Here is a 16,227-nt window from a genome sequence, read left to right on the forward strand (position 1 = left end):
GCTGCCACTTCCACTTTCCATGGCGGCTGCTGTACTGCAGGAGCCCTGTGTTTATATAGGCGACTGACGTCACGCGTCCTGCCCTGAATAAATCAGTACTTTTACCAACACGCTGTCCAAAAGAATCGTTTGTCCATTCGGTTCGTTTTGTTCATTAAACTTAAATTACCTGCATACATTTACATTTTCAGCATTTAGCAGACGCCTTTATCCAAAGCGACTTACAATTGAGACAGTATACATTGCAAGCAATTGAGGGTTAAGGGCCTTGCTCAAGGGCCCAACAGTGGCAAGCTGTCTGATGTGGGGCTTGAACCAGCAACCTTCTGATTACTAGTCCTGTACCTTAACCACTGTGCTACCACTACCCTAACTGCATACTGTCCAAAAGAATCGTTTATCTATTCGATTAATTTTGTTCGTTGAACATAATATTACCTCAAATATGTCTATAAGAATTGTTTATCCATTCGGTTCATTTTGTTCATTAAACATAGAATTACCTCCATATTGTCCAAAAGAATCGTTTATAAATTCGATTCATTTTGTTCATTAAACATAAATTACCTGCATACTGCCCAAAAGACGAAAAGAATCGTTTATATATTTAATTCATTTTGTTCAATAAACTTAAAATTACCTCAATTCTGTCGAAAAGAATCGTTTGTCCATTCGGTTCATTTCGTTCATTAAACATAATTACCTCAAATTTGTCTAAAAGAATCGTATATCTATTCGATTCATGTTGTTCAATTAACATAGAATTACCTCAATGCTGTCCAAAAGAATCGTTTATATATTTAATTCATTTTGTTCAATAAACTTAAAATTACCTCAATTCTGTCAACAAGAATCATTTATAAATTCGATTCATTTTGTTCAATTAACATAAAATTACCTCCATATTGTCAAAAAGAATCGTCTATCCATTCGGTTCATTTTACCTCGCCATTGCCCAAAGAATCGTTTATCCATTCATTGAACATAATATTATCTCAAATTTGTCTAAAAGAATTACCTCAGTGCTGTTCAAAAGAATCGTTTATACATTTGATTAATTTTGTTCAATAATCTTAAAATTACCCCCATTCTGTCTAAAAGTATCGTTTGTCCATTCTGTTCATTAAACATAAATTACCTGCCTACTGTCCAAAAGAATCGTTTATTCATTCGGTTCATTTAGTTTAATTAACATATAATTACCTCCGTACTGTCTAAAAGAATCGTTTATCCATTCGGTTCATTTAGTTTAATTAACATATAATTACCTGCGTACTGTCTAAAAGAATCGTTTATCCATTAGGTTCATTTTGTTCATTAAACATAAACTCACCTTCATACTGACATAATGAATCGTTTATCTATTTGATTTATTGTGTTCATTAAACATAAAATTATCTCCAAACTGTCTAAAAGAGTCGTTTATCTTTTTAAATCATTTTGTTCAATTAAAATAAAATATCCTCAATACTGCCCAAAAGAATCGTTTATCCCGTCGGTTTATTTTGTTCACTAAACATAAAATTACCCCCAAACTGTCTAAAAGAATCGTTTATCTATTCGATTCATTTTGTTCAATTAACTCTTTTTAATACTGTCCAAAGGAATCGTTTAAATAAACCATTCATTTTGTTCAATTAACATGAAATTACCATAATATTGTCCAAAATAATTGTTTATACATTCGATTCATTTTGTTTAATTAGCATAACATTTTCTCCATACTGACCAAAAAGGGGCCAGATCTGATATATGGCAGATCCCTCCCACTCATCAAACAAGTGAAAATGAACACATAGGGCACTACGGAGAACATACTACTTCCAGCTGTTTCTTGCCAAAGCACAAAACTATGACACCTTTTCAGAAGCAGCTTCTTACTTAGGTGGGAACTTTCTCTAAAAAAAGTAAAGCAGTATAAAATTTGAAAAATGCTGTGTGAATCAATAATATTTTCTGAGCATGATTTATGTGCAGTAAACTTGTGTAAGGACATAACCCCATTTGTAAGGGGGGGGCGTCACTGTGGAGCGTGAGAATGTAACAAAATCAAGGTCACCTGAAAACAAAGTATTTGCTTGGAGATGATGGTAGCTAAAACGTATCATCTTTACACAAAAATTAATAAACAATGGTATTGCACTGATTAGAAGTTGAAATCAGTGTTGGGAATGTTGCTAACTTGTAACAAATTGTAACATTAGAACATTCTCAGACTGCCAGCTCAGTTTGTTTTGGTTTGTATAAACCGTAATGATTATTTTTCTTGTTTATTTTAATTTAATTTATGGTGGTGAGGTGATTTCTCTGTCACTTGACACCCTGCCATAAGGGCCAACTTTGTGTAAAGCTTGTATGACCGACTAGTCTCAGCCATACAGATTTGTAAGTCTTACTTATGTGGTCAACATCCTACTGGTTTGGAGGGATGGACCGATTTTGGCTAGGTGTTGATGGTTCTTGATAATGCTTTAAACAATACAAGTAGTGATAGTTTAATCCACTGAATAGTAACTTATATGCCCTATGTTGTGCCTTTCCATTCATTAACTCAATCATTATTAGGGTTTTGGTGGGGTCGATTCACTTCGGACAGGTCGCCAGTCCATCACACATTCACACACACTGATACCTAGGGTAACTTTAGCATCTCAGATTAACCTGACCGCATGTCCTAAGACTGTGGAAGGAACCCGGTGCACCTAGAGGAAACTCACAAACCAGCTCCACCTGGGAATCGAACCCAGCACATTCCTGCGAGAGGTGAGAGTGCTACCCACCGAGTCTCAAGCTGCCCAGCACCTTTCCAACCATGGTAATTTTTGTATTACCACATGTAGTAAAATCATCAAGCAAATGGTTTTATCCTGAAGTAATCAAAACCACTACAGATTATGTCATGTGTGATCTGGATGGTGATTGGTTGAACCTTAGCAGGTTTATAATGGTTACTTTACAAGCTTTTTACTTATCCAAACGAGATGTTTTACTAATCAAATTTAATTTTGGGGTAATTAAACTATTTTGGGGTAATTAAACTAATTACTAATGAGGTCATTAATGGGGTAATTAAACTATTACTCGTGTATCTCCAACAGGGGTGTCCAAACTACAGCCTGCGGGTCATTTGTGGCCCGTTACCCTTTCTGAGTTATTTTAGAAAATAAGCATGACAGTGTTAACTCATGAGAGAGGCTTCCTCAACATGGTGAATAAAATAAACAAAAACAGATGGCAGATGAAGAGAGGAAGACCAAACATGCTCCAGAAGAACCTGCCAAATAAATGAGCCGTGTCAGCAGTTTAGAACAGACTAAAACACTATATACTGTGCGGGTTTGTCGAGCCATGGCTGTTGCAAACGACGACAAAGTTTGGACACCACTGTATTACAACATGGGAGTCACTGTCCACCGTCAGTAGCTAAACGCTTGGCTGGGTGGTTGCAGGCAACACTGGGCACAAGGCAGGAAAACAAAGGACAGGGAATCAGTCACAGTGCTTATGCAACCGACATGTTTCCCCCCTGACGTGTTTGTTTATTAGGATTTTAACGTCATGTTTTACACTTTGGTTACGTCCATGACAGGACAGGTAGTTTAGTCAATTAAGTGTCTCTAATTCACCTCACTTGCATGTCTTTGGACTTTGTGAGGAAACCGGAGCACCCTGAGGAAACCCACGCAGACATGGGGAAAATATGCAAACTCCACACAGAAAGAACCCCCGACCGCCCAACCTGGGGATCGAACACAGGACCTTCTTGCTGACATAGCTGATCAACCCGGATCTCAGAGGTGGAGGGCTAATGTGATAGGCCATTGAGAACTAGTGTTAATAATAACAATCATTAAAAAAGCATTTTCTTCTTTTCTTTTATATTCACAAAGTGCAAAGGGTTTTTTACTCAATATTACATTACCAGAGTATGGAAATGCTTCCAAAATATGAGAATAATGACAAGACATTCCTGTCCCCTCTTTACATCGTTCTGCTTTTCTTTTACTGCTACAAACCCCCACCCCATAATTAACCCCCTTACACGGTTAAAAAAAGAAAACGTCATGCTGTAGCAAAGCCAGAAATATACACGATATACACCGATCAACCATAACATTAAAACCACCTCCTTGTTTCTACACTCACTGTCCATTTTATCAGCTCCACTTACCATACAGAAGCACTTTGTAGTTCTACAATTACTGACTGTTGTCCATCTGTTTCTCTGCATGCTTTGTTAGCCCCCTTTCATGCTGTCCTTCAATGGTCAGGACCCCCACAGGACCACTACAGAGCAGGTATTATTTAGGTGGTGGAGCATTGGTGTTAGTGTGTATGAGTAGATCAGACACAGCAGCGCTGCTGGACTGAGAATAGTCCACCAGCCAAATATATCCAGCCAACAGCGCCCCGTGGGCAGCGTCCTGTGACCACTAAGAAGGTCTGGAAGATGACCAACTCAAACAGCAGCAATAGATGAGCGATCGTCTCCGACTTTACATCTACAAGGTGGACCAACCGGGTAGGAGTGGACAGTGAGTGGACACGGTATTTAAAAACTCCATCAGCATTGCTGTGTCTGATCCACTCATACCAGCACAACACACACTAACACACCACCACCATGTCATGTCAGTGTCACTGCACTGCTGAGAATCATCCACCACCTAAATAATACCTGCTCTGTGGTGGTCCTGTGGAGGTCCTGACCATTGAAGAACAGAGTGAAAGCAGGCTAACAAAGCATGCAGAGAAACAGATGGACTACAGTCAGTAATTGTAGAACTACAAAGTGCTCCTATATGGTAAGTGGAGCTGATAAAATGGACAGTGAGTGTAGAAACAAGGATGTGGTTTTAATGTTATGGCTGATCAGTGTATGGACGAAAGGATGTGGACACCTGACCATGAGCTTTTTAAACAGCCCTTTTTTAAGGGCTATAAGAGTAACTTATTTTGGGAAGGCTTTACATCCCATTCAGTTGGAAGAGCCTTTAGAACGGTCCGGTTCGTAACGAAGCCGTTCAGTAGGGTTGAGGGCAGGGCTGAGTGCAGGCCGAAACAACAACACAAACTCATCGGTTCTCAAAATGTTGGATGTCCACATACTTTTGGCCACGTAGTGCACCTGACACACTGAAAAATCTTTCTCTCTCACTCCTATCTTAAACCAGGTATGAATCAGATCAGGGTATGTACGTTTGTCCTCGTGCGTTAATGGTTAAATATGGATTACGATATTCGATTCTCGTTAAATAGCTCTTTGCGCGGTCAGCATGCATCAGAAAGAGATGACAAGAGGAGAGGGGCGATCCTCCAGAACAGACCCCGTCCGTCTGACCTCTCTGGGATTTGGTCCATCTGAAAACAAAAAGCCTCGACCTGGACAGTCCGAACATTCGATCTCCAGTGTTAGAGAATGTGTGTTGGGAATGTGTGTATGAGTGTGTATGTGTGTGTGAGAGAGAGAGAGAGAGAGAGAGAGAATGTGTGGATGTGTTTTCGTGGTCCTTTTCGTCAGTTTGAACCATCTGAGAGTGCCGATCACTGGAGCTTTGTTCCCAGCTTTCGTTGTCTGTTTCTGCATAAAAAGGACACAGGGGGCAGATTAGCAACCAAAATACAAGCACATTATTTACAGTGATAAGTGATGTATGTAAACACCTAAACGTGAAGTTGCTGGCAAAACTAGAACAGGCCGCAATGTTTAAACAGGATTATTAATAAGATTTTGACATGTGCATGTAGGAATCTGCACCCATTAAGTCAAAGGAAAATTGGTGAGGGAGGGAAGGTCAGATAGGGTTTTTTCCCGCTGCAATTATGTGTTTTTCAAACATTTTTTCACCCACATTATGTCCATGATTTTTACTGTGACCCAGGCAACACATAAAATTCATCAAAACAAAACACAAAACGAAATATACTTAATCTGGTCCCACTGTGGTATACAAGGTTTAACATAAAGCCTCCACAAGGGGGTGTTCATGTACAAACTCATTTTTATCAAATGAATGGCCAAAACAACAATGTAATTATTATTATTATTATTAATGGCCAAAACAACAATATAATTATTATTATTATTAGTGGCCAAAACAACAATATAATTATTATTATTATTAATGGCCAAAACAACAATATAATTATTATTATTAATGGCCAAAACAACAATATAATTATTATTATTATTAATGGCCAAAACAAAATCCCCCTAATCTAGTCGTGTCCAATTACCCTGAATGCGTCCTCTATACTGATTCGACCCTTCACCGCTGACTGAGGACGCCGCTTAACTGACATCCGCCCCCTCCGGCACGTGACAGACTGCATTTTTCACCTGCACGAGTCGAGTTCATACACTTGACAGGCACTGTGTACGGAGGGCCACACCCCCATCAGCATTATTCCTCAGGCGCCAGTCAGCCAGCCAGAAGGGGCCGCAGTCACACCAGTTATGAGAGACCTATGATCAGACTTTCTTACCCTCTAACCCTGAACAACAGCCAATCGTTGTTCATACTGCCGCCCAGCCCAGTCGGAAAGGCAGAGCTGAGATTCGATACGATGTATTAGAAACCCCAACTCTGGTGCGCTAGCGTACTTTACCGCTGCGCCACCTGAGCAGCTTATTGTTATTATTGTTGTTATTATTACTATTACTATCATTATTGTTATTATTATTATTGTTATTACTATTATTATTATTATTGTTATTATTGTTGTTGTTATTATTATTATTACTATTGTTATTGTTATTATTATTATTATTATTAATGGCCAAAACAACAATATAATAATAATAATTATTATTATTATTAGTAGTAGTAGTAGTAGTAGTAGTAATAGCCAAAACAACATAATTATTATTAATAAAGGGCAAAACAACAATATAATAGTATTATTATTAATAATTAACAAAACAACAATATTATTATTAATAATAATAATGAGCAAAACAACTATAATTAATATTAATAATAAGCAAAACAACTATATAATAATTATTATTAATAATAATGAGCAAAACAACTATATCATTATTATTATTATTATTATAATGAGCAAAACAACAATATAATAAGTATTATTAATAATGAACAAAACAACAATATTATTATTATTAATAATGAACAAAACAACTATTTAATTATTATTATTAATAATGGGCAAAACAACAATGGCTTCTTCGATTGGCCTTTGTGTTTGAATTGTGTGGCAATTACTACTAAGGCAAACTATTGCATGCTTCTCCCAGTTGTTATTTATATAAACACTCTAATCAGCTGACCATGTGACTTTAAGACATTTTAAAGTGTAATTCCAATAAAACAATGATTCTTAGTTTAAACCCATTAACACACATGACCAGGACAAAGATGGAATCAGTGAAAGTTACCTGGCTTCCGATCTAGTTACTGTGTACTCGAACCAGAGAATATTGGGAATGAGACTCGTATCTCTGACTAGAAAAAACTCTGATATGGGCCTAAAAGAAAGAGAAAAAAAATCATTTTATCTACATTTACAGCATTTAGTAGATGTTTTATCCAAAGCGAAGTACAATTTTGACTGAATACATTGCATGCAATTCTGATCACTAGTCCAGTACCTTAACCTTAAGTTACCATTGCCTAGTTCATAATTAATGAGTCCCCAAAGGCAGCGCTATGTTGTTTCATCATTATCAAAATCCAAAAGCTGTGTGCTGTGCACATTAGTTACCAGGCTGCGATCTTGGGGAAGATCGGCGTCAGAACTTCCTGCGTTATGAAAAACCAGACCACGCCTACCACCATCCCGACCACGCCTCCATAAAACACCTGTTTCCAGGTGTGGTAAAGAAGGTAAATTCTGTAAGAACACAAACAGAACTGATGAACCTCAAACAAGAACGCTTTACATCAGAATACGTTTAGCATGCGCGGCCGCGTATATGCGCCACTCACCCAGCACTTACCTGCTGTAAGACACCGACAATGCTACACCCAGCAGAACAATCGACAGCACATGTCTCCATAACAGCTCCACACATCTGGCATTGTTTGTCTGATGCATTCTGCCCAAGTAAAGAAACAAAGGTTAAAAATCATTCTGATTTACAGTGGTACCTTGTAACTCAACGTCCTTCGTCAAGAAATGTGTACCCTCAAACCGGACGTGCGCGCGACTGCCGCTTTGCTCAGTGCTTGGCTGGAGCGGTGCAGTAAGACGTCATCAAAGTGCGAATATGAGACGAATATGCATTTGTGTGGAATAACTGTCACATTTAGCTGGATTTTCCTCCTGTTTCACTTTTAAACTTGTGATATAGCTCGGGTTGCTGAGTAAGTGTCCGAGAGTCGAAACGCTTATTGTTAAAAATGTATTAAAAGAATGACATAGGCTGCTCAGGTGGCGCAGCGGTAAAACACGCAAGCACACCAGGGCCGGGATTTCGAATACATCGTACCGAATCTCAGCTCTGCCATCCGGCTGAGCTGGGCGGCCACATGAACAACGATTCACTGTTGTTCAAAGGTTGGGATGAGCCGGACCAGGGTTCCTCATAACTGGCTGATTGATGGTGACTGCACAGAGTAGAGGAATAATGCGATCAGGGTGTGGCTCTCCATGCACAACGCTGATCCGCATGTGAACTCGTTTCGTGCAGGGGAAAAGATGCAGTCGGTACGTACTGCACATGTGTCGGAGGGGGCGTGTGTCATTTGCGAAGCTCCTAAGTCAGCAGTGGAGGGTTGTATTGATTGTATCGGGGGTGAAACAACAAATATTGTCATTTGTACTGGTTTTAGTTACAGCTTAACACTAAAAACCCTAGAAAACACAAATACAAACCTCATATTGGCACAATATGTTAAATATTAAAGAAAATACAAAAGACTCACCTTAAATAAAGAAAAAGAAAAAAGTAAACAACAAAGAACCAGATGAACTGTGCGTGGCTGGACGGCATGCCGTACTCTGTGGTTACTGTGCTATGGCCTCCTGCAATAAATAAACACAATACACACGTTCAAAACACTACTGAACAAATTCTGCATACATATCAGTGGTGGCTGGTAAACATACAATGTTTATATACACTGATCAGCCATAACATTAAAACCACCTCCTTGTTTCTACACTCACTGTCTATTTTATCAGCTCCACTTACCATATAGAAGCACTTTGTAGTTCTACAATTACTGACTGTAGTCCATCTATTTCTCTGCATACTTCTTTAGCTTGCTTTCACCCTGTTCTTTAATGGTCAGGACCCCCACAGGACCACTACAGAGCAGGTATTATTTAGGTGGTGGATCATTCTCAGCACTGCAGTGACACTGACATGGTGGTGGTGTGTTAGTGTGTGTTGTGCTGGTATGAGTGGATCAGACACAGCAATGCTACTGGGGTTTTTAAACACCGTGTCCACTCACTGTCCACTCCGTTAGACTCATCTATTGCTGCTGTTTGAGTTGATCATCTTCAAGACCTTCATCAGTGGTCACAGGACGCTGCCCATGGTGCGATGTTAGCTGGATATTTTTGGTTGGTGGACTATTCTCAGTCCAGCAGTGACAGTGAGGTGTTTAAAAACTCCATCAGCACAACACACACTAACACACCACCACCATGTCATTGTCACTGCAGTGCTAAGAATGATCCACCACCCAAATAATACCTGCTCTGTGGTGGTCCTGTGGGGGTCCTGACCATTGAAGAACAGCATGAAAGGGGGGTAACAAAGCATGCAGAGAAACAGATGGACTACAGTCAGTAATTGTAGAACTAAAAAGTGCTCCTATATGGTAAGTGGAGCTGATAAAATGGACAGTGAGTGTAGAAACAAGGAGGTGGTTTTAATTTTATGGCTGATCGGTGTATATATCACAGTCATGCTGGAGTGTCACAATGCAAATATTGCAATGCCAGTACAGAGGTACCCACACTACCTCTGTAGTGCTTGGTTTGTGGCATACTTTTACATTTAAGGCATTTTAGCAGACAGGTTTATCCAATATTACTTACAATAGTGACAGGATACAAAAGCAATTAAGGATATGGGGCTTAAATCAGGGGTTTCGCTACCACTGCCCACTTCTCCATTTCCCCATGTTTTAAATACTGAGCCATTCTGGATGAACCACAATGGTTAGTGTTAAATTCTTCTATACAAAAAGACTAAACTATTACTGTTTATTTACTAAGCGACTAGTTCTGAGAAGCAATAGACAGACATTCCTATGGACCCTTAGAGCCCACAAAAAGTGTTTACCTCCACATGGACGAGGCTCCTGCAGGATATGCTTCAGCAGCCAGTTTAGCCCTTCGTTTATTACCAAACCCCCAAAAAATGAGATCTAAAGGAAAGAGATTTTATTCAGCTGTTATAAAAGTATCACAATTACCACAGACACAAATTGACGCAGTTTCTCAAGTCCCGGCTCTGCAATTGGGACAGACATAATTGGCTATGTCTAAGGGTGGGAAGGCCGAAATGATTCCACTATTAATGAAAAATTAACAGTGAATCTGAACATAGATTAATATGTTTGGGACTCACCGTGTGTAGCTCTCTTTTGAAGACAATGAGCGTGACAAAGCCAACCAAAATCGCCATGGGCAACAGGCTGGTGTACGCCAGGATCTGTCCCGTCAGATCACCTGTAAACCACATGCACAATTAGCAAACAAAGAACAGTGTTAATGTGTTGTTTTCCTTTAAGGAGTCTCCTGATCAAGACATGAACATCTACCCTATTTCTCGTTATTGCACTGTCAACCTCCACCTCATACACGACTTCTACGATGGTCAAGAAGAAACCAGACTAGCACACACTACCCTTAACTTGTGTGAAGCCTTTGGGCTTTTCTTTCCACTAGCCAATTGTGGGTTCCTACATGAATCTGTAACATGCCCAGAGGAACACGCCAACCTCAAGCATTCCTCTACCACTCATGCAGGTGCCTTGACCTTTCGTTGTGTTTCCATTTCCCGGCCGCAATACTTCAACCATGTGCACCACATCCACAGATAAGTACAATACACAGATCCTCGGACAAATGTAAAGGCACCAAGCGCTTCTTTCAACTGGAAAGCAGCTTTCTCTCAGAGTCCTAACATGTCAATAGATCACACTATTCTCTATTTATTTCGCCATAACTTGTGCAAGTGCCTCAGCAGGAGTTGAATTCCCATCCAGACTTAACTCCTATATACACTGATCAGCCGTAACATTAAAACCACCTCCTTGTTTCTACACTCATTGTCCCTTTTATCAGCTCCACTTACCATATAGAAGCACTTTGTAGTTCTACAATTACTCACTGTAGTCCATCTATTTCTCTGCATGCTTTGTTAGCCCCCTTTCATGCTGTTCTTCAATGGTCAGGACTCTCCCAGGACCACCACAGAGCAGGTATTATTTGGGTGGTGGATCATTCTCAGCAGATCTGATCGCTCATCTATTGCTGCTGTTTGAGTTGGTCATTCTCAAGACCTTCATCAGTGGTCACAGGACACTGCCCACGGGGCGCTGTTGGCTGAATATTTTTGGTTGGTGGACTATTCTCAGTCCAGCAGTAATAGTGAGGTGTTTAAAAACTCCAGCAGCACCAGCACAACACACACTAACACACCACCACCATGTCAGTGTCACTGCAGTGCTGAGAATGATCCACTACCAAAATAATACCTGCTCCTGGGAGAGTCCTGACCATTGAAGAACAGCAGGAAAGGGGGCTAACAAAGCATGCAGAGAAATAGATGGACTACAGTCAGTAATTGTAGAACTACAAAGTGCTCCTATATGGAAAGTGAAGCCAAAAATGAATGAAATTAGGGATGCGTCTCCCAGTTTGTGATTGGTGCCCTGTCCAGGGTGTATTTCCGTCTTGGGGTCGATGCTGGATCCACTGCATTTGTAGGATTAGGATTTAGATTAAATCGAATGCTATTTTAAAGTGGTCTAGAAATGCTCTGCAAGACCTAAAAAAAACCTGGCTCATTCGGGCACCGTGAATAGACTCTGTGGCTTTGTGTCCTAATTTCCCATCCCATCAGAGTTCTTTTTTTTAAGGTTGTATGTTTTATTCCACATTAGCTCAGTCATTCTGAAAGGATATTTAAAAAAAAAAAACTATTACAAATTTCTCTTAGATAATAAAAAATAAAGAGAATTGCCTCAAAAATCTTGACTCTTGCATCATTGTAGAGCTAGAACACCGAATTGTGTCCAAAAACACACAATAAAACTGAATTTGAAAGCCTTTGTTATTAAAATAATAGACTAATCTGATAACTGAAACTGACAGGAGTGAGTGTATTAAAATGCTGATGCAACATTAGCTTGTTTAGCAACATGCTAACAATAATAATGAACTTGGCAGGTTAGTAGCCTGGCTAACTCGGGCGCACTTTGCCAGACTTTTTTTGTTTAAAGTGAACTGTATTATACAGTTGAAATATATTACACTATTAATGTTAATAGTGTAATTTAAGGGAAAATAAAGATACTGTTGTTTTTATGGATTTTTTCTTACACACGAATTATTTTCAGTTAAACGGCTAATGCTGCTAGTGCTAAAAGGTTACCAGAAGCGGTAGGGAGAGTGAAGAGAAAACACGCATGCGCGGATTAAACGCACAATTTGGCAGGGCTTGTTAAACTACCTGCAGGCGATATTATCTTTTCCACCCGTATTCCGTTTAACAACGCCTCCTAAGCCGGAACCAACCGGCTACTGATGTGAATCTAGTGAATCATATCGATTGACTAACCATTATGAGTCGGTTCCTTTGGGCCTTGCTAAGCTGTCCTTTCCTCCTTTCCAATATAAGCACAGGGTAGCAAGCACAATTAAGACAAATGCAAAAGCATAACCTCCACTTACCATATAGAAGCATTTTGTGGTTCTACAATTACTGACTGTAGTCCATCTGTTTTTCTGCATGCTTTGTTACCCCCCTTTCATGCTGTTCTTCATAATCAGGACTCTCACAGAACCACTACAGAGCAGGTATTATTTAGGTGGTGGATGATTCTCAGCACTGCAGTGACACTGACACGGTGGTGGTGTGTTAGTGTGTGTTGTGCTGGTATGAGTGGATCAGACACGGCAGCGCTGCTGGAGTTTTTAAACACCTCACTGTCACTGCTGGACTGAGAATAGCCCACCAACCAAAAATATCCAGCCAACAGCGCCACGTGGGCAGCGTCCTGTCAAACTCAAACAGCAGCAATAGACGAGCGATCGTCTCTGACTTTACATCTACAAGGTGGACCAACTAGGTAGGAGTGTCTAACAGAGTGGACAGTGAGTGGACACGTTATTTAAAAACTCCAGCAGCACTGCTGTGTCTGATCCACTCATACCAGCACAACACACACTAACACAGCACCGCCATGTCAGTGTCACTGCAGTGCTGAGAATGATCCACCACCCAAATAATACCTGCTCTGTGGTGGTCCTGTGGAGGTCAAAAAAGGTATGTAAAGAAATAGATGGACTACAGTCAGTAATTGTAGAACTACAAAGTCCAATTTTACTATTATCTTAATGTTCAATTATTATTTGTTGTTTTATGTTCATATATACTATGTATACTGTTATGTATACTGTAATACATTTATTATTTAAAATAACGTGATTTCAAATCTCGTGTCGACTCCTAAAAGTTAATTCATTCAAAGAGTCGACTCTTTCGCGAACCGCTGTACAAATCACTTCTAGGAAAGCCAAGTAAATAACGCCGATGGATCCAATAGGTGGAGTCAAGATTGACAAGCAGTACTTTGTAAATCGTCCAATCAGGACACAGCCTGACAGTATAAGTATAAAATCTTAATCAATTTAAAAAGCAGAAGGCCAGGTTTGCCTGGATACAGGTGGATTTAAATAGGAAGCGCTCTGTAGGGAGTAAACTCTACACCCGTTCCTATGGTATCACTATTTGGCAGGTCAGCTCCCAGTCGTGCTCATTCAGTAGTAAAAGATCCCGTAATGTGATCAGCAGAGATTAAGAACTGATCTGAGCGGCGTTAATAAATAATACAGAATAAAAACACACACTTACCGGTCGGATATTCTACATGCGTTAAAGAAATCGACTTCCATCGAGGTGGTGCCGAGCACTGCTCTTCCGACGCCATCTTACCCGGACACCGGGCATAGGGAATCCACCAATCAGGAAGGATCACCCTCGAAGCGTTAGCCAATCAGCGTTCACTGAGAGCAACCATCATAATCGACCATTCACCATGGAGATCCACACGGGTGGGGAAAAAAAATAGCACAAGAACGGCTGGCCAATCAACGAAGAGCAGTTGAGCGATTTTAGCCAATCAGCGGGCGAATAACTGGACTTATGAAAATTGGGTTTATTTAAATGAAAGGAAGAAAAAATAAATGAATGAAAGATTCTGATCCATTTTATCAGCTCCACTTACCACATAGGAGCACTTTGGAGTTCTACAATTACTGACTGTAGTCCATCTGTTTCTCTGCATGCTTTGTTAGCCCCCTTTCATGCTGTTCTTCAATGGTCAGGACCCCCACAGAGCAGGTATTATTTAGGTGGTGGATCAATCTCAGCACTGCAGTGACACTGACATGGTGGTGGTGTGTTAGTGTGTGTTGTGCTGGTATGAGTGGATCAGACGCAGCAATGCTCCTGGAGTTTTCAAATACCTCACTGTCACTGCTGGACTGAGAATAGTCCACCAACCAAAAATATCCAGCCAACAGCGCCTCGTGGGCAGCGTCCTGTGATTACTGATGAAGGTCTAGAAGAAGGGCAAGCTTTAACCTAGTGGTTAAGGTACTGCACTAGTAATCAGAAGGTCGCTGGTTCAAGCCTCACAACTGCCAGGTTGTTGCTGTTGGGCCCTTGAGCAAGGCCCTCAACCCTCAATTGCTCAGACTGTATACTGTAACTGTACTGTAAGTCGCTTTGGATAAAAGCGTCTGCTAAATGCCAAAAAAGTAAATGTAAATGTAAGATGACCAACTCAAACAGCAGCAATAGATGAGCGATCGTCTCTGACTTTACAGCTACAAGGTGGAACAACTAGGTATGAGTGTCTAACAGAGTGGACAGTGAGTGGACACAGTATTTAAAAACCTCCAGCAGCGCTGCTGTGTCTGATCCACTCATACCGGCAAAACACACCCAAATGATACCTGCTCTGTAGTGGTCCTGGGAGAGTCCAGACCATTGAAGAACAGCATGCAAGGGGGCTAACTAACCATGCAAAGAAACAGATGGACTACAGTCAGTAATTGTAGAACTCCAAAGTACTTCTATATGGTAAGTGGAGCTGATAACATGGACAGTGAGTGTAGAAACAAGAAGTTGTTTTAATGTTATGGCTGATCAGGGTAAGCTGGGACGTATTGCTGGGACACTACAACAAGAATTTGTTCATTCTTATAGCAAGACATTGTGTTTGTTTATTAGGATTTTAACGTCATGTTTTACACTTTAGTTACACCCATGACAGGAACGGTAGTTACTCGTTACACAAGGTCATATCGAACACAATTGGACAATTTGATGTCTCCAATTCACCTCACTTGCATGTCTTTGGACTGTGGGAGGAAAGCAGACAAAGCACCCAGGGGAAACCCAGGCGGACACGGGGTGAACATGCAAACTCTACACAGAGAGGACCCGGACCGCCCACCTGGGGATCGAACCCAGGACCTTCTTGCTGTGAGGCGAGAGTGCTACCCACTTAGCCACCGTGCCGCCCCATAGCAAGACATAGATCAGATAAATGATACAAACAACATCTAATGCTTTGAGTGTTTCCAGTGTTGTTTTTTAATTCTCATTTGGCTTCATAAGACTACTTACAGGGTACATTTCTCAGTGACACAGGATACACCTTCTCAATTGGTCTTCATAAATAGATAAATGAGTACATTTGAACCAGTTCATTCCAACAATCAACTCTGGCAACTTTTCAGTAGGTCATGTGCTCTTAGGTCAGTCGAGATGCGCTACAAATCCTTCATTTCATTACTGATCAAGGCTGTGATGTGAAAACACTGAACGATTTCAGAATAATATGAATAAACAAAAGTACAAAGCATTGGAAATGAGCAGGTTCCGACAATAATTCAACTGGACACTAAAGCTACAACCAGTGCATTTTAGATTGAGATTGATAGCCCACTACAGGACCTTCTCTTGTTAGACTATACAAAGGCAAATAATCAATAGTCAAGCAGTTTATT

At 40.3% G+C, this 16,227-nt stretch overlaps 1 protein-coding gene across 1 annotated transcript; it reads right to left on the minus strand.

The window, feature by feature from the left end:
• Positions 1–4,828: 4,828 nt before the first annotated feature.
• Positions 4,829–14,138, minus strand: dolpp1 (dolichyldiphosphatase 1). Its single transcript, XM_063011779.1, has 8 exons — positions 14,063–14,138; positions 10,550–10,650; positions 10,262–10,346; positions 8,889–8,988; positions 7,961–8,059; positions 7,726–7,854; positions 7,400–7,489; positions 4,829–5,581 (listed from the first exon to the last, which is right to left on the minus strand). The coding sequence occupies exons 1-8, from the start codon at positions 14,136–14,138 to the stop codon at positions 5,545–5,547; spliced, it is 717 nt and encodes a 238-aa protein (XP_062867849.1). The 3' UTR covers positions 4,829–5,544.
• Between the last annotated feature and the right edge of the window lie 2,089 nt (positions 14,139–16,227).

Source organism: Trichomycterus rosablanca, chromosome 16 (assembly GCF_030014385.1).
Source record: "Trichomycterus rosablanca isolate fTriRos1 chromosome 16, fTriRos1.hap1, whole genome shotgun sequence".
NCBI classification, from domain to species: Eukaryota; Metazoa; Chordata; class Actinopteri; order Siluriformes; family Trichomycteridae; genus Trichomycterus; species Trichomycterus rosablanca.